Source organism: Mustela nivalis (genome assembly GCF_964662115.1).
Source record: "Mustela nivalis genome assembly, chromosome: 11".
Lineage (NCBI taxonomy): Eukaryota > Metazoa > Chordata > Mammalia > Carnivora > Mustelidae > Mustela > Mustela nivalis.
In genome coordinates, this window is record NC_139030.1 from 33,241,757 (window position 1) to 33,269,061 (window position 27,305).

The 27,305-nt window shown below is 35.4% G+C and overlaps 1 protein-coding gene across 5 annotated transcripts in view; it reads left to right on the forward strand.

Annotated features, from left to right (window-relative positions):
• The window catches only part of EPC2 (enhancer of polycomb homolog 2), a 117,128-nt gene that overhangs the window by 63,669 nt on the left and 26,154 nt on the right, over window positions 1-27,305 (forward strand). For all 5 annotated transcript variants that reach the window (XM_082690906.1, XM_082690908.1, XM_082690905.1 and 2 more), the window contains 2 exons: window positions 14,952-15,097; window positions 20,987-21,193. In XM_082690906.1, the coding sequence (XP_082547032.1) occupies window positions 14,952-15,097; window positions 20,987-21,193 (353 nt within the window). The remainder of the gene's footprint in view (window positions 1-14,951; window positions 15,098-20,986; window positions 21,194-27,305) is intronic.

Below are 27,305 nucleotides of genomic sequence, written 5' to 3' on the forward strand. Positions count from 1 at the left end.
AATAGTAACACAGATGTCTAAATTATGTAGATGAGTGCTTGTGGAAGGCTTTCATGTACATTTCTCTCTTCATTTATTGATTGGTAAGATTCATAAAATTTATTTACAAAAAGAGCTATGGCATGGAGAATCTGTATCAGAATCTTACAAGAAAAATCAGGACAGGTAATCTAGATAAAATTATTTCTTCTTTCCCCAGTAATGTACAGTCTCTTATGCTGCGCATGTTTCTCTAATACCAGTTAGCTCGGCAATGATTGCTCATGCCTGGAATGAGGTCAGTACTACATGGAAGTTGTCCGGATTCTTTTTTAATTTAAGTCTTTTTAAATTTAATTCTTTTTTAATTTTTTCTTGCCAAAGAGGACTGGGATAGTGAGAAAAGAATTTTAAAAACCTTTAATAGGGAGGCACAAAGGCTTTAGCTTCACATTCCACATGCATGCAACTCCATATTAAGAAAATTAAAAATGAGTGCCTCTACCTAGGCTTCATTTTTCCAAGAGAGGTACATCCCAGCCTTGCATAGCTCTTAGCTAGTCACAGGTTGCATTTCCTTCTGTATCCCCAGTACAGAAGTCCATTACAATCTGTGTTTTCTCAACACCCATGAGCCGGCAATTCCATTTTGTTACCTTTATACATTTTTAGTATCCCTTAGAAATAGTAGCCAGCCACTCTGAATGTTATGTATACTGTCTAATGGAACAGTTACAGTCTGTATTACAGTCTGTATGGTCTCTGATTAAGTTACATAGATTTTTTGGAAGCCTGTCATTTTTAGTGTATAATTTTACATATAAGGGATTTTTAAAGGAATTACGTGTTTTAACAGAAATGCCTATACTTTTCATGATGTTAATAAATCAAATTATAGTGGCCTATTCTGAATATTAGTGAATAGCTCTTGCTGACTTTCCTAAGTTCATAAAAAGGAGCAGGTGACTTCACAGCCCCAGGAAGAAGTTTCTGGCCAAATTCAAACCTCAACTTTTCAGGACTCAGACATCCTTAAGGATGATTTCATTTTTTAAATGACAGCTTTTTTTGCTGTTCACATTCCTAAGAGCATTTCAGAGAGTTTCTCCTGGTAACTTATCATTATTGATTGTTCTCTTTGTTAATGGGTGATAAGCCCGAGAGATACACAGGAGAGAAGAAACTACTTGAAAGAGTAAAATTTTGAAAACTACTTCCCTAATAAATCTTTGCTTATCTTTGTGTTATGTGTATTTTATGTGTATGTTATGTTATGTGTATACTCCAGTGTTTCAGAAACAATACATTTTTCTTTACTAATCTAGACCTTGATAAGCAAGTTTTTTTTGTTGTTGTTTTTTGTTTTTTGTTTTTTAAAGGGCTGGATAGTAAGTAAATGTTTTGGGGTTTGGGTGTCACATATGTCTCTACCATGTATTTTACTTCTTCCTTCTTCTCTTTAAAATTTTTTTTTTAATTTCTTTATAAAAATGTAAGAATTGAATAACCCTCTTGGGTCCCCTCCCTGTTTGGGAGCTTCGTATTCCATTCAGTAAACTTTCCTATCGCTCAGTAAACTTTGATTTGCTGCCCACAAGCCCCCTCCCTACCCAGAAAGGTGAGAATCTTTTCACACATTCACAACCTTAACAAAAACAAGCTGCTGGCCAGATATAAGTCATAGGTCATAGTTGCCATTCCTTGATTTAGACTGCCTTAACTAAAGTACTAATTATAATCTACTGGTAACTTGCATAAAACCACCCCACCCCCCACCCCCACAAAGGTTAAATTGATAGGAGAAGAAATCATTTGTGACATCACTGTCAGTCATTTAAGTAGCCCCCACCCCTGGGTAATTTATTATTTCTTCTTTGCTTTAAGTTAGAATTTCGCATGTGTTGTATTCACAGAATTTTAAAAGTCCCAAGTGTAATCATGACTGGTCACATGATTAAATTATGAGTTAATTTGAAAAGTTTCTTCAGATTCTGTCAAAGCATTTGTGACTTTAAGTTTTATAAATCAAAAGCACATTGGTTACAAATTGTAGTCGTAACAAAATAACCCAGAGAAATAGAAGTAGTGACTATTAAACGGGAAGTCTTAGCCTTCAGAGAAATGGAAAAAAGTACTTTTTAGCAATAGACTATTACAGTTTTCAGTTATTCGTAGTTGAGACTTCTTTAAAGTATTTAAAAGCCATGATTTCTGTTTATCCTGATTATTAAGGGCACTAAAAAGACCTACCCATAAAGTTGTACTTTAATTGCATTTTGCTAGATTATTGGATAGTCTTGATCTATCTACAGATAGATCTACAGATCTATCTACAGATGCCCAGTGGAATTGAGTAATAATAGCAGCCTACCAATATGGAACACTATTCTTTTGTACTGGGCTCTATGATATGCACAAATTACTTCATCTAGTCCTAACCAAGAATCTCATGAAATAGGTACGTTTCTTGGCCTTGGTTTACTACCAGTAATCTGTTTTCCGTCTCTATAATTTTGTCATTTCAAGAACATTATATAAATGGAATCTATAATACTTAACTTTTTTTCACTCAGCATAATTTCCTTGAGATTTATCCCAGGTTGTTGCATGTCTCATTAGTTTGATCCTCTTTTTTGCTAATTGTAATTCCATGGTGTGGATGTTCCACAGTTTGTGTAACCCTTCTATTCAATGTCATTTGGGTTGTTTCCAGTTTTTGGCTATTTTGAATAAAGTTACTTACGAATGTTTCATGTCACCATAAGTTTTCATTTTATAAATATAATTTTGTGTCAATATATCAGTTTATCTGTTCTGTTGGTAGACATTTAGTTTTTTTCTAATTTTTTTTTGCTCTTAAGAAATACAGCAATGAATGGCCTTACACATGTCTTGTCCGTATTTATGGTACATCTGTGGGTTATAGACCTACAAAGTGGAATTTCTGGGTCTTAAAGAATGTGCATGTGTGACTTTGTTAGCAATTGCAGAATTGCCCTCCAAACTGGTTATACTATTTTATATTTTCATCAGTAATACATGAATTCTTGTTTTTTCATATTTTTACCAACACTTATTATTGCTAAACTCTGATTTCTCTCAATCTGTTGGATATGAAATGGTATTTATTGATTTAAATTTACCTTTCCCCAGTTACAGTGATGTTAAGCCTTTAGTACATGAATTACCTCTTCGTGTCTTTGGGTCCATTTTTCTCTGGGTCATTTACTGAATTTTTTAGAGATTCTTTATATATTTTAGATACTTATCTTTTAAAAAGCTTTTATTATGAAGAAGTTTTCAGCATACTCAAAAGTAGAAAAGAGTAGTACAATGAACTGCCATGAACTCATCAGTCTACATTGTAATGTTGTTCCTCTATACCATTTCCCCCCACCCCATGATTTTATATAGCTAATGCAATGTCATGTCATCTGGGAATTTTTTTAAAATGACCTTGAAGTCTTCAAGTTTTACTTTTTTTTTCTTTTTTCTTTTTCTTTTTTTTTTTTAAGATTTTATGTACTTATTTGACACAGAGCACAAGCAGGGGGTGCAGCAGAGGGAGAGGGAGAGGGAGAAGAACCCTGGTATCATGACCTCATCTGAAGGCAGTTGCTTAATCACCTGAACCACCCAGGCACCCCTCATCTGGGAATTTCTAAACATAAGCAGCACAACATCTTTCTCCTACCACTCCTTAAAAATAGCATTTTCTTGGGATGCCTGGGTTGCCCAGTCAGTTAAGCGACTGCCTTTGGCTCAGGTAATGATCCCAGCGTCCTGGGATCGAGTCCCATATGGGGCTTCTTCATCTGCAGGGAGCCTGCTTCTCCCTCTGCCTTGCCTGCCACTCTGGCTGCCTGTATACTATCTCTCTGACAAATAAATAAAATCTTTTAACAAAAAAAAAAAAACAACCCCACAACATTTTCTTAATATAATTGAGACTTGGGCATTTATCTCACCTTTTTCTATGAACCGTGTCTCAGGATCTCTTAAGTAGTTGAAGAGGGGATGTTTCTTTTTGTGGAAGTATTCCAGCTAATGTAAAACAAGAAGGAATGATAGCATATCACCATTTTCCAGCTCCCAAGGAATTGATGGATCAAGGCAATGATCATTAGTGGGTGACAACATCACAGAGGGAGAGACATTACAATCAGGCTGATATGTGATGGTGATATAATACACTAAATCCTTTATAAATATGTTGAACTGTCACTTAAAGATGTGAATTTTATGATATATAGATGATATCCTGACAAAGGTATTAAAAGAAAAAAAAAAAGAAACATAAACACAAAAACTCACTGGCCCAGATCTCTAACAGATGCTCCCCTTTTAAGTGGGCACAGGTCTTTTGTGAATTGATTTGAGCTCACAAAATGACAAAGCATATAAATGCAGTGAAACCGAGTGTCTAGGTTTAGTGTAGAAAGGGCAGAGCACACTCACTTGTGAGAACTTTGCTGATGATGCTATATTCTACTGTGTTTGGTCAAACTGAAAACTGTATCCTCTCTTCATCCTCTCCCTTAGAACCCAGACCAAAGTTCTTTACCCTCTTGCTAAACTGACTCATCACATCCTGATTTCCTGGGTTCCCCTTCACTCCTGCCTCCTGTTGTAATTTAATTTCCATCACCCTAAAAGGAAACCTCATGCCCATTTACGGTCACTTTCTTTTCCCACCCCCAGCCCTATCCAAACACTGGTCTTTCTCTCTGTCTTTTTTGAACCTTTCACATAAATAAAATCATATGATTTGGGGGAAAAAAAAGAAAAACAAAAATAGACTATATTCTACGTGGTCTGCAGAGGCACCAAAATGAGCATCTCCCTCACAGTCGGAGTCACTTAAGGAAAAGTCTCTGGCATAGGCCCTGTGCTCATAAATATTCTGGGATGAAGCAATTCCCTGGCCTGGCGTGGGCTTCCACAGCAGAACAACTTGTCCATATCACTTGAAGGTATGAGGAAAGGCCTGAGTCAGACCAGTGGCCAGCCTTTGCTTGTCACCGAGAGGCTAAAACAATGAAGAAAAATCACATTTCAGGTCTCCTCCCCACATTGTTCCTTCTGTATTGCCATCTCCTTCCCCCACCCTGGGAAGGAGTCACTTCACACCAAAGTCCAGGGACTTACGGGGCACCACTCACCACCCTTAATCCATCACTGAGCCTCCATTTTATGTGTCTCCACTGCATGGACAACCCTATGCATGTGCTGGGAGCTGGGGTGGGAGAGTCTCTAGATCCTCAGAAAAAGACGAAAGGAGTGAGAGAACTAAAAAATCTGTACTTCCTGATGCAGCTTGGTTTATTCCAAAAGTGACAGTGAGGATATTTATTTTTTTAGAATCATCATGTATCATGGACTTAAATATATTTTTATTATGATTTAACTCCTTGCATTATCTTTATTGATACTCATATTCATCAATTTTGGCCACTAGAAAAAACATTCAGGTTAGCTTTTTAAATCCTTTAGACATGGCTGTACCATACCAGAAGGAAAGAAAACTAAGATGTGATAGGCTCACCTTTGTATTTCCTGGCTCAGATCTGGAAGAATCCCTATCTCCAGAAAGACTGTGTTCTTTTTAGTGGGAAATCTAGGCCCTAGGGGTGCTCATTGCTACTGGGTTGGCCGGGTTGGCCATTGTCTTTTCAAACATTTCAGTGATCCTCACAAGGAAATAGGTATTTTAAATTTGAAACATAAAATACATTATGATTTTATACTAGTATTTCTTTTAATTCAAGACTACAGGCATAGTCTTACACACTTTAATTTTACACACTTAAACAGCTTTCTTTCACATCTAAGGATGTCTGCATAATTACCGTGTCTTAGCCCACTTTACACCACAGTAGTCTCAGAATAGTAATGCCAGTGTGTACACCAACAATATAATTATCGAAAATAGTTTGAAGTTTTTTGGTTTGTTGGTTGCTTCATTTTTGCTTTTGGTCTTAAGGGTTATTTCCCACTAGAAATGTAACTTTACTTTATTTAAAGATACTTGTAATAGAACCCAAACAACAGTTGGCTTTATTTGTTCCATTTAATTTTATTCTTAAGGATTTTGTTCCAAAATTTTATTTTGTTTCATACAATGTAAAATCGGTTCTAAAAGTCTTATCTATAAAGCGATTTTCAAAGAAGTCTAGTTGCTACTATCCCACATCTGCTTCTCCTGTCCCAATTTGATTCTTTCCTTACTCCTGATAGTTAATGCTTTCTTAAAATGTAGTTATTTGGAATATTAATCTTTTACTCAATGACTAATAAGTAGACCCATGGAAGGTAAAAAGGTTAAGAAACATACCCACCCACACATATATGGAAATTTGATTTATGATCTAGGAGGCATTACAAATCAGTGGATAAAGGATGAAAATATTTGATAAGTAGTGCTGGGACAATGGTTATCCATATTAAAAAAATAGAAATAACGAATAAATATGGAAAACAAAATGTTAGCATTTTGGGGGGGGGGGAGTGAGGATAACTTTATGACCTAAAGATACAGGATTCTTAACACAAAACACAGAAACCATAAAAGGAAATGGATAAATTGTAGTGTATTAAAATTTTAAATTTCTTTTTTTGTTTTTTGTTTATTTGAGATGGGGGGAGGGAGCAAGGGAGAAGTAGGCTCCCCGCTTAGTGGGGAGCCCAGAGACATGGGGCTCAATCCTAGGACCCCAGGATCACCACCTGAGCCAAAGGCAGATGCTCAACTCACTGAGCCACCCAGGCGCCCCTAAAATTTAAGATTTCTATACAACAAAACAACCCATGGATTAGGAGAATATATAAATGCACTCCTTTTAGGCAGATTGTAGTAAAGGGGAAACAGCATGCACATAAATTCAACACACTTTGGTTCAAATTCTGTGTGGCAAGGTACAAACTAATTAAAACACCTCTGAAATCTTAATTTCATTTTGCAATGAAGATACAAATACCATACCTTTCCCAGCTTTGTGAACATTAGAGAAAATGTATCGGAAGCCTTCATTTAGAGGTAATAGGAATTCTGTCAGTGGTAATCATTGTTATGTGTAATTGTAATTCACAGTACTTAAACAGCTGAATTAGGGTTTTGTTAAACTACTGAAAACTAACTGGAAATGTTTAGGGCTGTACACAAAGGAAAACTAAAGTTCTGCTTAAAACTTAAAACCTTGAAATAAACTGTGTATTGACCCTCATGGAAACATTTTTTTACAAAGGGTTAAAGTGTATTATATAGGCACTTTTGACTATAAGGTTGGTTATGATTATTCATACAACTGAAGCAAAAAAGGGGGAATTAGAGTAAGGATTCTTAATGCTTGTAAACTAGAACTAGAGTTCTTTTACTCATTTCCTTCCCATTCCTTTTTCCTCACAGCTTTGGTCTTCTGTGGCCCATATTGTAAATGGTACCTTTTCACCTCTTTACTCCCATCGTTAACACTTTTACTGTGTTTGTTTGGTTTTGGGGGGCTTGGGTTTTTAAGTTTTTTTAATCACATACTTTTGTCAGATTAATACACATATCATTAGAATTAGTTGAAAATTTTTTCCCCTTATAAGGGCAGTCTTTTTTCCATTCTGATAGTTACCTTCAAATCCTTTACTTGTTTCTTTTGGTATTTTACCTTTATATTTCTAAATAGTGGGCTTATGTAACTATCTTTAAAAGTTTTTTTAGTACATTCTCTCTTCTATTTAAAATTCTCTCACTTCTCTACTTATCACACTTTCCCTGTCCCATTTTTTGGCTGCAGTTACATTGTTAAATCAGTATTCAGTATATACAGTATTATTCTGCAAATATTAACAGCTGAAACAAGTACTTAATGATTACATTTCCTTTCTTGGTCAGGTTTTTATTTTCAAAGGAGACAAGTTATCTTTGTTCCTATTTTTTTTTTTTTTCTTTGTGCCTTTCATTAATTCAATGCACATTCTCTTATGGAAGTGTGACTCTTAAATGTTCAAACAGTTGAATAATCTGTCAGTTTTATTCCTTCCATGGACATTTTTTCCAGGAACCTAGACATTTTTCCAGGAATTTTAAAAATTAAAATGTCTAATTTTAATTAAAAATTTAAAATTTTTTAATTTTGCTGTTTTATTCTGGACTGATTGCTCTCAGGCTTGCCACATGGTTATCTATCATCCGTCGTCTTGGCAATTTCTTTGTTTCTCTCAGGTTCACTTCCCTCTTTCCTGGATTTCATACTTTACTTTTAGATTTACTCCATCCTAATGGAGTACACCTTCCAGTGGCTTTCTAAGACAGGATGTGTGAAAAGGTGCATTTTGGGGGGGTTCTTGCATGTCTGATATGTTTATTGTAGCCTCATACTTGATTGATAGTTTGGCTGGGTAGAGAGGGTTTTAGATTGGGTTGGAAACGGTCAACCTTAGGAATTTTGAACACTGGTGTGGTCTTCTAACATCCAGTGTTGAGAAATCTGATGTTATTTTTTTTGCTATTATAGCTTTAAATTTTGTGTTCTCTAAGTGTTGCTTTTATATAGTATCCTGTTTCTGTTCTTGTTTCATGGATGCAATAATATCTCTGTGAGGATTCTTTTTTTCTTCTTCTTTCTCTTGCATTGTCTTTGTTTCCTGGGTTCCGTTTTTTTTTTTTTTTTTTTTTTTTTTTAATTTTGCTGCTCAAATTTCTGCATTACTTGACTGTCCATTTATATTTGAGTGAGATCATTTATCGGATGCTGTTTTTTAGGGGAGTAATCAGCTTTTCCATAAAAGAATTCTTAAGGCTTTTTCTTGGGTGGCTGACACTGTTTTTGTTTTTATAGCTGAGTTGGGGGGTAGGGATGGCAGGGTGAGATGGCAGTGAATAGGAGTGCTAGGAGAATTTACTATTCAACATGTAGACTTTTGCTTAATATTTCTTCTTTGGTATGGAGCCTTGTACTTTCCCTCAATATGCCTGGTGCTCCAGAATCCACAGACTCTCTGAATCAGCCTTTGCAGATTAAGCCATTAGTCTCTGCCATTTGGGAGGAAAAGTAGCTACTTAGCTACACTGGATGAGGAAAAGATCTAATTACCCATATAAAGATTTTTAACTGATCTTCCTATTTTCAGAAGGGTCTGACCTGCTCTTTCGGAGAGTAATGGTTGATTTCAGCTCTCCATAAGTCTTTAGATGGATAGGGGGAGTTTTCATGCTACTAGCTGTGTTCCCTCCACCTCCCTTCCCCACCCCTGCCCTTCCCCAGCCAGACTGTTTTATGTGTCAGTGTTCTCCTGTCTGCTAAACTTGTACTTTTTAAGTCTGAAAATTTGATAATTGTTACCTGCTCATTCTCATCACCTCTGTAAATGCCATTTGAAAAAAAAAAAATTACTCTGCTTTTATTTTGGAATTTCAAGACACATATTTATGTGTTCATTCTGCCCTATTTAACCAGAAGCAGTCTTCATGTTCACACTTCAGTTAGAGAGAATCTGACCCAGGTATGCTTTAAACCCTATTCTATTTCATAGGTCACTGATCACCTATGGTTAGGTGTTCAAGGGTTAGTTACTCATCTATGGTATGGTTGCCTGTGGAATGGAATATTACATGGTATCAAACATGGCATAAGAGGGTTCACAGGTAGATACACTGATTAACATCTATAATATTAATGATAGGTTTATATGAAGAGTTCTGAATTCACAGAATTAAGGTAGGGAAATGATCCATGTTTGTTTTACTTTGTTTTTACAAAGCCTGGAATTAAAAACCCTTTCATTTGGCTTACATTCATTGTGTTAGAGAGGGCTTACGCCACATGTGCTAGTGCATACTACTTATGTAAATAACCAGTGAGAATAGGGTGAGTAGAATAAATTCTGAGCATAGAGTATGTATAATCTTAGGTACCATATGATGGAGACTAAAGTATAGAAGGTAGATTGTTCTGAAGTCAAAAAAAGCGTAACCACTTGTAAAATAAATTATTGAGTATGGCCTACAGTGTTGACTGTAGCCTGCAAATTTTGCTTAGGAGAGCAAAACGTAACATCCTTTTTTCTTTTCTGTTTTGGAACTAATTGAGAAACAAACATAGACACATAAAATTTCAGTTTTGTTACTAATAAAAATGGTGTGGGAAGACAAGACACAGATATATGACCCCAGTGGAGTTTCTCATACTTAACTCCTGAATTAGGCAAGCTTACCCCACCACTGGCTGGGCACTGGTTTGGGACAAAGCAGTTCTCCCCAAACAAGGGCAGAATCAGCCTCCATGCTTACCACGTAGTAGAGGGCTGATTAGAATGCACATCTTCAAAAAAAGGAAAAAACCATAAGATACTATGCATCCAAAGTTCACCATTCAGTTTAAGTCACTCCTTTCTTAGCTGAGGAGAGTGAAGGGATGGAGAGAAGCTGATTTTCCTTACTGAAGATTTGAGTGGAAATATGGGGATCCTATATTTCCCCTTAACACATAGTATATAATAGGCATAATATTATGTAGTAATAATACTCATATTCATAATAAGTAATGGGCAGTAACTAGTCCACATTTAATTGCATACCACTCATTTTGAACCATGATCGGTAAACCAATTTTTCTTTTTAGATTTCTATTTTTTGACAGAGAGAGATCACAAGCAGGCAGAGAGGCAGGCAGAAAGAGAGGGGGAAGCAGGCTCCACGTTGAGCAGCGAGCCCGACGTGGGGCTCCATCCCAGAACCCTGAGATCATGATTGGAACAAAAGGCAGAGGTTTAACCCGCTGAACCACCCAGGCACCCCCCACCACCACCACCCTTTTTTTTAAGCTTATATTCTAGTTAGTTGACCTACAGTTTAGTATTGGTTTCAGGAGTAGAAAATTTGGTTCATCGTTTACATATAATGCCCAGTGCTTATCGTAATAAGTGCCCTCCTTAATACCCATCACCCATCTATCCCATCCTCCACTCACCTCCCTCCATCAGCCCTCAATTTGTTCCTTTTTTTTTTTTTAGATTCTGTTTATGAGAGAGAGAGAGAGAAAGCAAGGGGGCTTGGTCAGAGGGAAGCAGACTCACCACTGAGCAGAGAGCCCCATGCAGGACTCAGTCCCAGGACTCTGGGATCAAAGGCAGTCACTTAAACAACTGAGCCACCCAGGTGCCCCTTCAGTTTGTTCCTATAGTTATGAGGCTCTCATGATGTTTCTCTCTCTCTCTCTCTCTCTTTTTTTCACTCTCCCATATGTTCATCAGTTTTGTTTTTTAGATTCCACATGAGTGAAATCATATGGTATTTTTCTTTTTCTGATTGATTTATTTTGCTTGGTGAAATACACTCTAGCTCTTCCCGTGTCATTACAAATGGCAAGATATTCTTTTTGATGGCTGAGTAGTATTTCATTGTGCACATAAATGTATGTATATATATACACACATGTATATGTTACGTATACATCATCTTTATCCAGTGGGCATTTGGGCTCTTTCCATAGTTTGGCTTTTGTTGATAACGCTGCCATAAGCAGTAAACCCTTTTAATCTGAAAACTTGTCATTTTTTGGCTCTGGGAAGTTTTCTTGCATTATTTCTTCTTTGGGGTTCTTTATATTTTCATTCCACTGCATAGCTATGCCTGTTGGATACTTGAATATGAATATATCCAAGTAAAAGGTAATATAAGGGACTTTGAAAGGTACCTTTAGCGAGAAGTAGTATGTGCTTTATCAGGTAATTTTAGACTACTTCTGTAAGCTATAACCAGTCACCTTGTAAATGCCTTGTATATTCAAACAGCAGGTTACACTCATTTCTCAACCTATACAGTCTCCCTCCCAGAAGTGGAAAGCTATTACTACTTGCTTGTGTATCCTTCCAAAAATACTCTGTGTGATTATAAGAGAGCATATGTGTGTATGTGTGTGTTCTCCTTACCCTTTTAAAAACATATCTTTGTTTACTATATAAAAAATATATTCTGGAGCACCTGTGTGGCTAAGTTGGTTAAGCATCTGCCTTCGGCTCAGGTTGTAATCACAGGGTCCTGAGATCAAGCTGCACATCAGGCTCCCTGCTCTGTGGGGAGCCTGCTTCTCTTTCTCCCTTTGCCCCTCTCCCCTGCTTGTGCTTTCTCTCTCTGTCTGTCAATAAATAAATAATATTTTTTAAACAAATATATTCTGGGCGCATATGGGTTGTCCAGTTGGTTGAGTATCAGATTCTTGCTTCCTGCTGGGGTTCTGACCTCCAGGATTGTGAGATCAAGCACTGCTTCAGACTCTGCACTCAGCATGGAATCTCCTGAGATTCTCTCTTCCTCTCTGCCTCTGCCATTCATGCTTGTTCTCTCTCTCTCAAGTAAATTTATAAATCCTTAAAAAAAACACTGTGCATTTATAAGAATATGTATCTGTGTATACGTACATACTCTATATTTTAAAATACGTGTAAATGCACGTGTACACTATTCTATACCTTAGCTTTTCTTGCCTGTTAAGATTGGTTTCTTTCCATATTAGTATACATACATTGTTGTCATTCATTTTTAGGGCTTCCATCTACTGCATGTATGTACAAATCATCATATGTTTTTCTGTTCCCACATACATTGCTTGTTTTATATTTTTTACTTCTTACAGTGTCACATCTTACACTCTTGTATATTTTATCTTTTTCTCTATGTGTGTGTAGAGAATAAATTCCTAGAAATAGAATTGACAAGTCCAAGAGTTTGTGTTTTTAATTGAACAAAAAACCAGCTTTAATTTCCTCTTCAGTCCCCCATTCACTCCAAAATAGTATATCACCAAGTTTTAGATTTTAGTCTTTTGATAAGTGAAATATATCTTATTTTTGTGTTTCCATGTATTTAATCACTTTTATGGCTTCTGAGCTTGTACCCTCCCATACATTTTCCCCTTGCATTTTCTTCTAGCATTTTTTTGTTTTATTTTTTATTATGAAATTTTGTTAAATATATCATTTATTGGTATTAGGAATAAGGTAGAATTCCAGGTTAAGTTTTTTAAAGATAACTAATAAGTAAGATCCTTTTTTAATTATCTACTTTATCCTCAGTGTTTTGAAATGTCATTCCATTCTTTGTACTTGAGTTTATTTCTAGACTCTTTTTTCTTTTTTTCTTTCTTTCTTTCGTTTCTTTTCTTTTCTCTCTCTCTCTCTCTTTTTTTTTTTTTTTTAAAGATTTGGTTTGAGTAATCTCTACACGAGCATGGGGCTGGAACTCATGACCCCAAGATCAAGAGTCTCCTACTTTTCTGACTGAACCAGCCAGGTGCCCTTATTTCTAGATTCTTCATTTTCTTCTATAGCTTCTCACTACATTACCAAACTACCATGTTGATAAATCCATACCATCTTTTTTTTTTTTTTTTTTTTTTTAATAATTGCTACTGTTTGGGCATATAATTTGTGATGCTTTATTTTTTTCTATTGGTGAAAAGTATTTCTAATTTTTTTTGTTTTAATTCCAGTTTAGTTAATATATAGCATTATATTAGTTTCAGGTGCATAATACAGTGATTCAGCTATTGGGTATATTGCTCACTTTTCCTCAGAGTAAGTGTACAGTTAATCCCCTTCACCTATTACGCCTCTTCCCTTCCTTCCCCCACTGCCCCTCTAGTAATCTGTTCTCTATAGTTAAGAGCCTGGTTTCTGGTTTGTCTTTCTCTTTTCTTTTTTCCTTTTTTCATTTGTTTTCTTTCTTAAATTCTATGTATGCATAAGGTCATATGGTATTTGTCTTTCTTTGACTGGTTTATTGCACTTAGCATTTTACTCTCTAGCTCCCTGTATGTCATTACAAATGACAAGATTTCTTTTTATGACTGAATAATATTCCATTGTATGTGTACCATATTTTCTTTATCCATTCATCTATTGATGGATACTTGGGCTGCTGCCATAGTTTGGCTGTTTTAAATAATGCTGCAATAACATAGGTGTGCATATATCCCTATGAATTCGTGTTTTTTATTTTTTGGATAGATACCCAGTAGTGGTATAGGGTGGTATAGGGTGGTTATAGGGTGGTTCTGTTTTTAACTTTTTAAGAAACCTCCATACTCCACAGTAGCTGCAGCAGTTTGCATTCCCACCAAGTGCAAGATGGTTCCTTTTTTTCCACTTCCTCGCCAACACTTATGGATGAGTTTTTTTATTTTAGCCATTCTGACAGGTGTGAAGTAATATATTTATAGTTTTGACTTGCATTTGCGAGGTGATGAGTGATGTTGAGCATCTTTTCATGTGTCTTTTTGCTGTCTGTATGCCTTTTGAAAAATGTCTATTCATATCTTCTGCCTGTTTTTTTTTTTTTAAGATTTTATTTATTTATTTGAGAGACAGAGATCACAAGTAGGCAGAGAAGTAGGCAGAGAAAGACTGAGAAGCAGGCTCCCTGCTGAGCCTAGAGCCTGATTTGGGACTCCATCCCAGGACCCTGGGATCATGATCTGAGCCAAAGGCAGAGGCTTTAACCCATTGAGCCACCCAGGTGCCCCATTTTAGTTGGATTATTTGTTTTTTTGGTGTTGAGTTGTATAAGTTATTTATATCTTTTGAATACTAACCCTTTATCAGATATGTCATTTGCAAATATTTTTTCCCATTTAGAAGTTGTTGTGATCCTTTATTTTTAAAATAAATTAATCTTAGTTATTGCTTTTACTATTCTATTATACTTCAAGTCATATATGAATTAAGATTTTTTTTCTTCCACTGTGCTTTTAGTCTCTGAAACCAATTTAAATTTTTTATTATTATTATTATTTTACACTATAGCTGGTGCAGAATGTATGTTACATTAGTTTCCCGTGTACTCAGGAACCAGTTTTTAGATGTCAGCTCATGAGCAACTCTTTGGTCAGTGCATTGTAATTTGGAAGTATTCTGTGGTCAAATATAAACACTATATAACTCCATAATTTCTCCTCAGTTTGAAGAATTTTTCTTTTCTTTTCTAGCCTTTAATCTAGACAACGAGCAACCAGATTATGATATGGATTCAGAAGATGAGACCTTATTAAATAGACTCAACAGAAAGATGGAAATTAAGCCTTTGCAATTTGAAATTATGATTGACAGACTTGAAAAAGCCAGTTCTAATCAGGTACTGTACCTTGTAAAAATGTCTCCTGTCTTAAAATTAATCCAGTTAGCAACTTTATTTTGCATTTTCTTTAGACCTGAGTGTTTTGTATTATACTGCCTACTGAATTTTCCTAGAATTTCTATATATAGTATTCCTTGAACTGAATAATTAACCGAATTTCTTTGAATAGAAGTATGAAGAGTACTATTCTGACCTTTTTTCTTGTTTGGATATAAAAATAATACTAGCTGCAATGCTATACAACATCTTGATCCTTTTCAAAGGCTAAATTTGCTTGGTTGTATCTCTGAGGCAGACAACTCATACCAAAGCCTTCTTAGTTGCTCACATTTATTAAGATACTTATTATCATTTTAGATGTATTTTTAATTTTACTTACATATTTATAATTTTTAAGTGAAGAAAAAAATTTTCACAAGGAGATGATTTTCTTTAATGGACTATCTAAATATGATATAGAGAACTGAAAATGGTGTAGTCTTTTTGGAAAGCAGTTAGACAACATATGTCAGGAACCTTAAAATGTTTGTACTTTTTGGTTTAGTAATCCTGCCTCTAGGAATCATTCTCAAAAAAATTAGTGAAAATGTCAAAGATTTTTGAACAAGGATGTTCACAATAACTTAAGTTGTCTGTAGGGTGGAATATCACACAGCCATTAAAAAAACATTTTGAATATCAGTGGAAATTGCTCATTATATAATGTTAGAGTTCAAAAAAAGGATACAGAATTGTTTAAGTACAAATCTCTGAGATTCATTTAAATCATTTACATTTATATGTGTGCATTGAATAAAAGATGAAGAAAGCCCAACGAAATACCAGTAATGATTCTATTTAGGTGATAGAATTATTGGTGATTTTTATGTTCTTTTGCTAATTTACTGTTATGTACATGTATAGATATTGTAATTGGATTTAAAAAATAAACTACTTTTTAAAATAACTTCTTGGTGTACTTGTGTGGTATATTAATATATTGTTATTAATTAGTAAGTTACAGAAATAAATAAATGTTTTGCAGTAGACTGTTAAACACTTTTCACTAGTTTACCCATTACAAATTCGTTATTTTCCTTTACCTCCCAAGTTAAGTCCTTTAAATCCTTGAAGTATTACCAGCTCTTCAGAACATTTTTAAAAACTTTTCTATTGTGAGAGGACTTTGCTGCATATTTAGCCTTTCTACTAATATTTTCCCCCCATTTGGATGGAAAGTAATATTTGATGTGCAATCAAAAGAAGTACATTGAAAACTGAATTTTATAAAATTCAACTTGGTTTTTGAGAGATTGTCTTTTTTTATTGCAAATTTGTTTTAATTATCAGATTGAGTATCAAAAATATTCTTACTAGTGCAGTTTTCCTGAGATTTTGATCACAGGCATTAGGTATGATTTCATTTTTCTTCTTAATATGCAAACTTTTCTAGCAGTCCTAAGTTTGGTCTTTACTTTGGTATTTCTGTTATTTTCCATGATTGCTCAAATTACTGGAAGTAAAGCCTTCAGCTCTCTGTTCTGTAATTTGCTTTATTTCATTTCTGTAAGAAATAATTATTTAGTACTTGGGTGAACAAGAGAGATGACAGAAGTTCTGCCCTTGGGGAGCTTATTATCTAAGTGGGGACAGGATAAACAAAAAGCATTTGTGAACAATACAATTAATGATCTATGTATAATCAGTAAAATACCTGTTTTACTTCTCTTCGCTCAGTGATAGGCTTTAAACCCTAATGCCTGGTGGGCTCAGCGTGAGAGCACCTGCTTTCAGCAGTGTAGACAAAGGTGGAGGTTCATTTTAGGGACAAGATAATGGTCCTGTTATTAGGACTACAGATTAAAGATATCAAAGACTATTGTCATTCTGAGTGCCTGAACTATGGATTCCTGGGTTTCTTTACTGACATAGTAGCAGATCTCAAAGCAAGAAATCAAGTTTGTGGTTAAAGCAGTATTTATTAGGTTGATAGAGAAGACATAAAAACAGACTGATCACAGCCAAATGCTGTCATTATATAGTCCCCATTCATTTATTTTAAAGATTTTATTTATTTATTTGACAGAGAGAGATGACAAGCAGGCAGAGAGGCAGGCAGAGACAGAGGAGGAAGCAGGCTCCCTGCTGAGCAGAGAGCCCGATTTGGGGCTCGATCCCAGGACCTTGGGATCATGACCTGAGCCGAAGACAGTGGCTTAACCCACTGAGCCATCCAGGCGTCCCCCCATTCATTTATTTTAATTGAGCTCTCCTCATTTCTTTGAACTAATCACCTTTGGTGTTTTGAATATGCTTTATTCTTTTCTGATTTTTAAAATTATTTTCTGTGATCGTTCCTCGTAATTGTCTTTTACTGAATCCTCTCATTAATATCTGCAAACATCAGAGTTTGTTGAAATTCTGTCCTTGGTCGTCTTACTGTGTGATTGGGGTTAATATCCCCTTAGCAAGGATTTTTGTGAGGGTAATAATACGTATATCCTTACACTTGACCTCCTTCTCAAACTCTAGGACATTTTTCTCTTTTTGTGCTTCCTGTTGGCATCTCGGTCTAGGTGGTCCACAGACCTCTCAAGTTTATGTTTCTTTTTTTTTTTTCTACATGATACAGGATCATGTGTAGTTAAGAGAGTTAACTACAGTGACTTCCAAAATTCGCAATGATGTGTTTTTTATCCCTTTTCCTTCAGTCTCTAAATTTTAATTTTAACTCTTCCTCATGCACCAGTATATTCCTTGCATATTTCATCTTTAATTATCTCTTCTCTCATTTCTTCATTCTCTCTTTGCCCAAAAATATGCCAAGGGTCCCTTTTTCCAAGAGAACCCTTTCATTTGACCCCATCTTTATCTATAAATTACCACCCTTTGTCTCTCCTCCCTCCCACCCCCCCTCAGTTACATTTTAAAAAGGTTAGATGTGCTGTTTAACGTTTTTCTCTACTCCGGTGTATTTCAGTAGACTGATTGCACCTAGGTCACCAATGGCCTTCTCATTATCATCCATTCATTTCAGCCTGTATCCTACTAAATATCCCCATAGTAGTGGATGCTGTTGACCTCCACATTTCTCGAATCTTTTCTTCTTCTTTCTTCATCTCCTCCTCTTCTACCTCTTGTTAGCTCTTTTCTTCAATATCTGTCCTCAGAAATTATACTTGTCTCTTAAGCTACCAATTCAAGCACTCCCAGGTAGAGTATTTTGTGGTTCTGTCCTATATCTTAATGCACTAATACTGAGTTCTAAAACCTCTGACATTATTCTCTCATTGTTTAAATTGTATTTGTCTTGCCTTGATTGTCATATTCTGAGTTTCTGTTGGTAGTAGTTTTATCTTGAAATTTTTTCCCCTAATTTCCCCACAACCTATGTAACACAATGATAGACTGATAGTAGTTGATTATTGTTTATTGCTTTACTGACTATATTTTAAAAATACTGCTTTTTAATACATAGTTTATTCATTTATGTATTATAAATATATTTCTTGAAATTGCTGAACCATGAATCTGTATGTAAACAAACTAAGTGATCCTTGTCCTCATGAAGCTAGTGGCAATCTAGAAGAAAAGTCCAGCTAGTGGAATAATTTTTATCTCATCTCCAAGCCCCCAAAGTAAGTAAATCAAATAACTCAGAGGTATCTTGGAAATAATAAATTTTATCACTGACCTTTTTGTCAAGTAAATACTAGTTTTCACTGCTTTCTAGTAGAGAAAGTGCTAAATGGCAGAACTTTTTTCTTAAGATAGAAAAGTAATAGGATTCTGATTTTGTGGGTTTTTAATTGTGTCCTAATAATTTGGGACTACTTTATCTAATCTACAACTAGTTCTTACCCACTCAAATTGATGCTACCAGCATGATGATAATAATGATACAAGTGATACTAATTGCCTTAGAATAACTAAAGATAATTTAACAGAATGATTAAAAAGTTACTCAGTAAAATAAAAATTGACTGTATAGCAACATAAAAACATCAACAAACTGAGAAATAAGGTTAACATTGGAAAGAAATATCAGGATGTTTAATTGTAAACAGTGTATTGAATTCTTATTATCTAAGATATGAAGAGGGTACTTATCAACCAGGCAGAGGACCTTTGTAGAAGGAGCAAAAAGCACCAGAGAAGGAAATCTGAGGCAGAGTTTTAATCCCCTTACTTCTCCTGCAGGGAGAATAGGAAACAGTGTTATCCTGATAGTATTATGTAAGAATCTCACTACTGCTCTATGGCTTGATAGGAAGAAACCTATCCTCCTCCCCACTCTAAAGTTAAAGTATGTTCTTGATATCATTAGTGAAGGTTTTATTTTATCAGAAGCAGAATGACCAAACAGTTGAAGATGTGTAGCATATCACAGCATTGTTTCCCTTGGTTCTCAGGGCACACAAAAGCTCCCAGTAATGTTACGATGCTGTAAGCATGAGGTTGAATTTTATTAGATCCAGAAAGCTTGGTTCTTACTCTACCACTGGCACCGTATAGACCTTGAACTATTCCAGAGAACTTCAGATAACAAAGGTCCCCGTTTAAAGTTGATGTTTGAAGTATTAGTTTTTTCAGTTTGATATCTTGTTTCAGGCTCTGGCCCACCACTTTAAAGACCCAAGTTACTCAGCCATTCAGATGAAATTAATATGACTTCACTGAGACATTGATTAAGTCAAACTGTGGGCACATAAAATTTTATTGCACTAAATGTAATCATTACATGAACTAGAATACTTGAGTTGTCATTGTCAGTATATTCTCTTCCTGTGGCCTGTCTTGGCAGTCAACTTATAATAAGAAACCAACTAATTAAGGGCGCCTGGATGGCTCAGTGGGTTAAAGCCTCTGCCTTCTACTCAGGTCATGATCCCAGGGACCTGGGATCGAGAGCCCCGAATCGGGTTCTATGCTCGGCAGGGAGCCTGCTTCCTCCTCTCTCTCTGCCTGCCTCTCTGCCTATTTGTGATCTCTGCCAAATAAATAAATAAATCTTAAAAAAAAAAAAAAACTCATTAGCCCTGGTAATCACCATCATAGGACTGGAAGTCCAATGACCATTGCATTTATTCTGTGAAATTACACCAGTATGAGAAATCAGATTTATTTGTTGGGTCATGCTATCTTTAGTTGACTTCATAACAACCATCAGATCAATTCCTATATTGATCTTACAGTTTCAGAAAGAAAATTTTCCCCTTCATTTCCAAGTTTTAGCAAAACATTTCTTAGGAGATACCTCAATTTGTTTTAAAAATGAATCTTCATCTCCAAAATGATAAAAGTGAAAAGATTGGCATGCCCTTCACTGAGGTTTTCCAGTCTTACAACTGGAGACTTAAAGCTCCCATTATCTTTATTTAGAGTTCACTGTAGATGGATGTGATTAACCCATAATTCATTCTGCTAAAGCTGATCAATCTATTGTATCTTTACCAGCAGTAAGGAAATAGATATGACCAAGCAAATTTTTCCATACCCTTAGTTTGAGATACGTCAGCTTTATATATATATGCATTGATAAAGAAGTGGATCCCTAAAATACCAGTGTGACAGTTCCTAGAGGAACCATCCTAGGATCACTATTCCAGACATAACAACAGACTTAACTGAGGCATAAGTCTTCTCAACTGTTGTTCATTTAGACTTCTTAAATATTATAAGTTGTGGTACTTAGTATCTCTCAGAGCAAAATACAGTTTTTTAGATAAATCTTTTTACCAATAAATCCTTCATAAAATTTCAAAATTGAATTGTGTTTTCTGCCATTATGATGTCTGATCATAATTGTTAGACTGACGACATTTTTTTCTATAGGTATATATAGCTTAACTTTGATTTCTCTTTTTCAAACCTTATGGATGACGACAATTTGTATTTTTCATTTAGCTTGTAACACTTCAGGAAGCAAAACTGCTGCTAAATGAAGATGATTACCTTATTAAAGCTGTGTATGACTACTGGGTAAGAAAACGTAAAAACTGCAGGGGGCCATCCCTCATTCCTCAGATAAAACAAGAGAAAAGAGACGGCTCTACCAACAATGACCCTTATGTTGCCTTTCGGAGGAGAACAGAGAAAATGCAAACTCGAAAGGTAATGTGCAATTTAGATTTAATTGAGTGTGCCTTAATAGTACTTAAGACCAGTTTTTTTTCTGCTAATAACTTCAATAATTTTGAATACCTTGAACATACAGGGGAGCTAATAACATTGTTAAACTTAACGTTAGAAATCCTGCTCTCTTCAGTAGCTTCATCGGTCAGCTTCTGTTGGTATAATACCCATGCCCTTTATAGGTCTATTTATACCGTTTCAGACTTGAAATTGAAGTAGTAAAAGGAATTATATATCTTTATGTACCTCAGAAATTTGAGTTCTTCGGTAAATTCTATACATACCCTCTTAGATAGCTTAAGAACTTAATATCTCCTTTGGAACTACATTCTAATTCTTGCAAATAAAAATGGACTTTACTGCCTCTACTTACTATGGGGTCATGAGAAGTAGGGAAAGTTCATTTTCAAGCCTGTTCTGTCAATAGTCAATAGTAACAGTGGAATGTTTTTCTTCTTTTCTGAGTTGTCCATTATGGCAAATTTCAAATTGATGAACTTGTCCCCATCTGCCTTTCAGAAGCAGTATGAGCTGGAATTTTGAGAGAAAAAGGTCTCATGTTATGGAATGTTATGGTATAGAGGAACCTGTTAACTTCAGAGGGGGTATTCACTGTCTTCCATTTCTCATAATTAACAGTAAACACCATACATAGTAATACATTCTCTAACCCACAAAAAATTGGAACATATAAATGTAAAAGCCATGAGTAATTGTGATTTGGAGGCAAAGCATTTTCTGTGGATTCCAGTTTCTCCTAACATTAAAAGCTTGTCATTGTCAGTTGTTAATATAACAGCTGTGAAGCGTAACAGCTGCTAGGAATAGTGTATTTTAGGAGAAATTCTCTTACTGGTTAACAACCACTTTCTGTAAGTCTTTCTTGGATTTCCCAAGTGTAGATGACATACCCTAACCCAGGCTAAGTTTTCAATTTGGCATTTCAGTTCTTAGCTAAGGAAATCTAAGATACTTTATGAAGATCTAACATCTTGCTTAGAAAAGACTAACATGAGGTAAGTTTATAAATATGGGCAATTTGAACATGAGGAAGGAGAGGTCTATCTAAACCATTAAAAAATCTGAACTACGATCTGCTTTTTTAAAAAAATGTAATTGGGGCACCTGGATGACTCAGTCGGTTAAGCATCTGCCCTCAGCTCAGGTCATGATCCTCAGGTCTTGGGATCAACCCCTATATTTCCCTGCTCAGCAGGGAGTCTGCTTCTCCCTCTGCCCCTGTCACCACTCCTGCTCATGCTTTTTCTCTCAGATAAATAAGTAGGATCTTTAAAAGCAATGTAATTGATTCAGCTGTATTGTAAAACATAGACTTTTAGCAATGTGTTTTGAAGGAAGAGTATCATTGGACTTCTTTTAGTGAGTGGGTACTTAAAATTAGCAGTATTTATTGACATGTAAAGAATATTCTAAATATTTAAATTCGTTTAATTCTTAAATAGATTAAATCACCATTTTCTAACTAGTGTATATTGAGAATTGCTAGACGGGGTTCATATGTTTAGGTGCTTCACCATTGTGAATAACTACTACCACTTTTTCCTGACACTAATTTCTACCCTTTCTTTTATCTGTTATTTTGACCTTCCTCTGTAGAGTGGTCCATTTTCTTTTCTGGTAGTCTTTTTATTCCTCTCTGTTTTCAGTTGTGGGACCCTTCATGCACACTAATACAGCTTAGAAATATTTATGTGTTTCAAAATGAGAACGTTGGGAAAGCAGTCAACAGTAGATACCCCTAGGTATTCAGAGGTGGGCAAGCATGGGATATACAAAAATGAATACAGCTAACAATGGTTCTCTACTTTCGTTTCCACAAAATTGAAAACGTGTATATAGCTAGATATAAAGGTTCTTAAATAAAGGACTTCTGAAATATATTCTTGGCAGTCTAGAATTTAATTTTAATTCACTAAACTAATATTTAATATGCGAGTGCTTAAGTACTTAAGGACATTCTTAAATGAGAAAGTCTTAAGGCACCAGCATGTCTGAAAGCACTGATTAGAAAGTCTTGAATCAGCATGTGTGTTTAATATGTTTAATTCCATAGATACAACTGTTAACAACTGCACTTTCTCTCCTCCTTCTGTGTGGCCCAGAATAAACAAGATATAGACAGGAGAGGAAACTCAAGAGTAGTTGTTCTCAGTCTGGCTGCATGACAGTCTCCTGTGAATTACCCTTGGTTATAAAAAGATCTGTAGTTAACTCTAAAGTGCAACAATTTAAAAGTGAAAAAGTGCAGCAGTTTGAGAACCACTTCCTAGAGATTTGGCAGTAGGTCAGAACTATAATATGTAACTGGGAACAGGGAGAGAAGAGTTGGTCCAGAGCAGGGACTGTTGTGATGACAGATAAAGAAAATGAGTGGATTTGAAAACAGGATTAGGGCCATCTGAAAAGCATGGAGAAAATGTCAGTATGAACTCACTGTTTTTATAGAGAAAGAGTCAGAAATAGATGTGGATCTGTGCATGTATATGTACCTATACATATTACAGGTGTTAGTTCTGTTTGCTGAGAGGGTCTAGAAGCAATGATGCTGAGTAACAGTGAGCATGCCTACTACGTAGGTCATTTCCATTTTCTTAGGAAAATAGTGTTTCCTGGTCGAGGGCTAGGAAAGTATAAGGATAAGCTTGGAACATTCTGCTATGCCAGAAAGTAAGACTGTTGATTGAAAATTAAGGAATGTTAGACCGATCTGAATGTTGGACGGCCTGAAGAGCCAGCTTGAAGGGGAACTCTACTAACCAGATGTGGGACAGTTCTAAGTGTCAGTATAAATACAGTAATGAATAACCCATAGAGTATAAGTAATCCATGAGTCCATACTGATATAAATAGATGGATGGACGGATGGATGAATGGATGGATGGATGATTGGTAAATGGATGGATTGATAAAAGAGAAGGGAACACTTTCCCTTAACAGTAGAATTTTACCTTTAAGTGTCAGTGGAATGAGGAAGTTTGAAAATCGCCATTTGGCAACCATGATAGTAATAATAATCATAAAGTATTGGGAGGAAATTTGATGAGAAACAAGGTACATAATTTTTTAATTAAAAAAGGAAAAAACAGTTATTTGAAGAAAGCTGACAGACACCATCTTAAGTAAACAAAGTTACCATCAACAGTAAGGAGACAAATAAGTATCATTTAACTCCTGATATAGGAGAGGGATACAATACCACTTATGTGATAATCCTATTAAGAAAATATAACCTGAATTAAATTATGAAAAAACATCAAAGAAACCCAAAGTGAGGAACATCCCTACAAAAATGAGTGGTTACTATTTTTTAAAAATGTCAAGATCTTGGGGTGCCTGGATGGCATGGGCAGTTAAAAGCAGCCACCTCTAGGCTTCAGCTCAGATTGTGATCTTAGGGTCGTGGGATGGAGCCTTGCATCAGGCTCTGCACTCAGGGTGGAGTCTGCTTAAGACTCCTCCCCCCCCACATAAATAAATAATTCTTTTTTAAAAATGTCAAGGTCATGATCACTGTAGAAAGACAAAGGAACTATTCCAAATCATAGGAAATTAAAGTGACATGACAACTAAGTACATTTGTAATCCTGAATCAGATCCTAGACCAAGAAAAAATTTGATGTTATGAGTGAATTTAATAATAAAAATTGTCCCGCTAATGTCCGTCATAGCAACAATTATGTAGACATATTAAAAATGTATTTAGAATTATATTTGTTGTCAAAAAGGACATTAGTGGGATAATTAGTGAAATATGAATAAAGTCAATGTTAATTTCCTGATTTTGAAACTAGTATTGGTTATATAAGAGAGTATCACTGTTTCTGTAAAGTCCATATTAAAGTGCTTAGGGGGACGCCTGGGTGGCTCAGTTGGTTAAGCAGCTGCCTTCGGCTCAGGTCATGATCCCAGGGTCCTGGGATCGAGTCCCACATCGGGCTCCTTGCTCGGCAGGGAGCCTGCTTCTCCCTCTGCCTCTGCCTGCCTCTTTGTCTGCCTGTGCTCGCTCTCTCTCCCTCTGTCTCTGGCAAATAAATAAATAAAATCTTTAAAAAATAAAAAAATAAAGTGCTTAGGGATGAAGGGGCAGTGTATATTCATTTAGTCTCAAAAATTTTTTTAAATATGACTACTAATTTTACTTATTTGTGTGTGTGTGTGTGTGTGTGTGTGCATATATATATATATATATATATATATATATATATATATATATAGCCTAAATGGACTAAGATAGATATCTATCTATCTATCTTAGTTTATTTAGGCTATTATAACAAAAATACCAGAGACTGAGTTTTTTAAACAGCAAATATTTCTTTGTCACAGGCCTAGAGGCTAGGAGGTCTGAGATACAGGTACCAGCAGATTCAGTGTGTGATGAGTGCCTACTTCCTGGTTCAGAAGTCATCTTGCTGTGTCTTCACGTGGTGGAAGGGGAAGAAAGCTTTCTTGGATCTCTTTTATAAGCATACAAATCCATTTGTGAAGACTCCACCCTCATGACCTAATCACCTCCCAAAGGTCCTTCCTCTGAATAACATCACATTTAGGGCTTGGAGTTTCAACATGAATTTTCAGGGGACACAAACATTTAGTCCATAATAGTATAGATTACATAATATGCATACATACATACATAGAGATAAAGCAAATGTAAAATATTAACATTTGGGCAATCTGGATGAAGATATATAGGAATTCTTGATACTGTTTTGTAACTGTAAATCTGAAATCATTTCAGAATAAAAGAAAAGAAAGAAAAGACAGGGCTAGAGAAAGGAAAAATTAGAAAGGTAGTTATTTGGGTCTAAAGAGAGTGGGAAATGACTGGTTAAGACAGGGCAGAAGCATGTAGGCCACAAGGAACACTTAGTGAAGAGGAGGGTGATCTTAAAAGGTTCTTGTATACTTTTGAATATTGTTCAGGTGGGATGTGGCCTTGTATTATTATTCATCTTTGAATCTGTCTGTCTCATTATTATTAGACTTTAAGCCTTTTGAGGGTGGGGGACCTGTGCAGTACTCTATACAGGGGGACCCTTTAATAAGTGGTCTTTGTCATGTTAATTTTATTTCAGTTGGAAGGTCTTATTGCTGCCTGCTTGCCAAAAATTTTTGCTCAAAACTGTACTTTAGATTTTGCCTTTTCTTAAGTAGTACTAGGAGGAGGGGAGGAGATTAATTTCCTTTTGATAAGGTAAAAGACTGACTTACTAACATAGCATTTTAAAATACAAGTAGGTAGTACCTTAATAGGACTTAATTTAAGTTCTGATTTATAGGTGATGATTAATTTTCAAATACAAGAAACACATAAAAGAGAGTAAAACTTTGAGTCTTTCTCAAGTTTTATTTTCTCCTTTATAATCCTCTAGTTATGAAACCTGGCTTCAGGTTCATCGTAATGTCATATTGCATTCTTTTTTAACCACTCTTAACATACTTGATCTTGACAATAGAAGAGAGAAGCAATACAAAATGTTTGGTTAATATTTACAAGTAATTTTTCACATCAAATCATTAGGATATGCTCATAAATCCTGATTTCTTAAACTGTTCATATTGTCATAACAGGTATTTATAAATTTTTCCTTCCAGAATATATTCCATATCTGCTTTGCTCTTAACAAGCACACTAAATATTTGTGATCTTTGCTTGATGAAGTGACAACAGCTTTTACTCCTGCAGAGTTTGTGTCCCTAGTAGTCATCTCTTTAATATATTGGGATTTTTTTTCTTTCAAGGTTTTATTTAAATTCTAGTTAGTTAACACATAGTATAGTATTAGTTTCAGGGGTAGAATTTAGTGATTCATCGTTTATATATAACACCCAGTGGTCATTATATCAAGTCCTCTTCTTAATCCCCATCACCCAGTTATCCCATATCCCACCCACCTTCCCTCCAGGAACTCTCAGTTTGTTCTCTGTAGTTAAGAGTCTCTAATGGTTTGACTCTTTCTCTGTTATTTTTATTTTTCCTTCCCTTCCCCCATGTTCATCTATTTTGTTTCTTTAGTTTGACATATGAGTGAAATCATAGGGTATTTATCTTTCTCTTACTGAATAA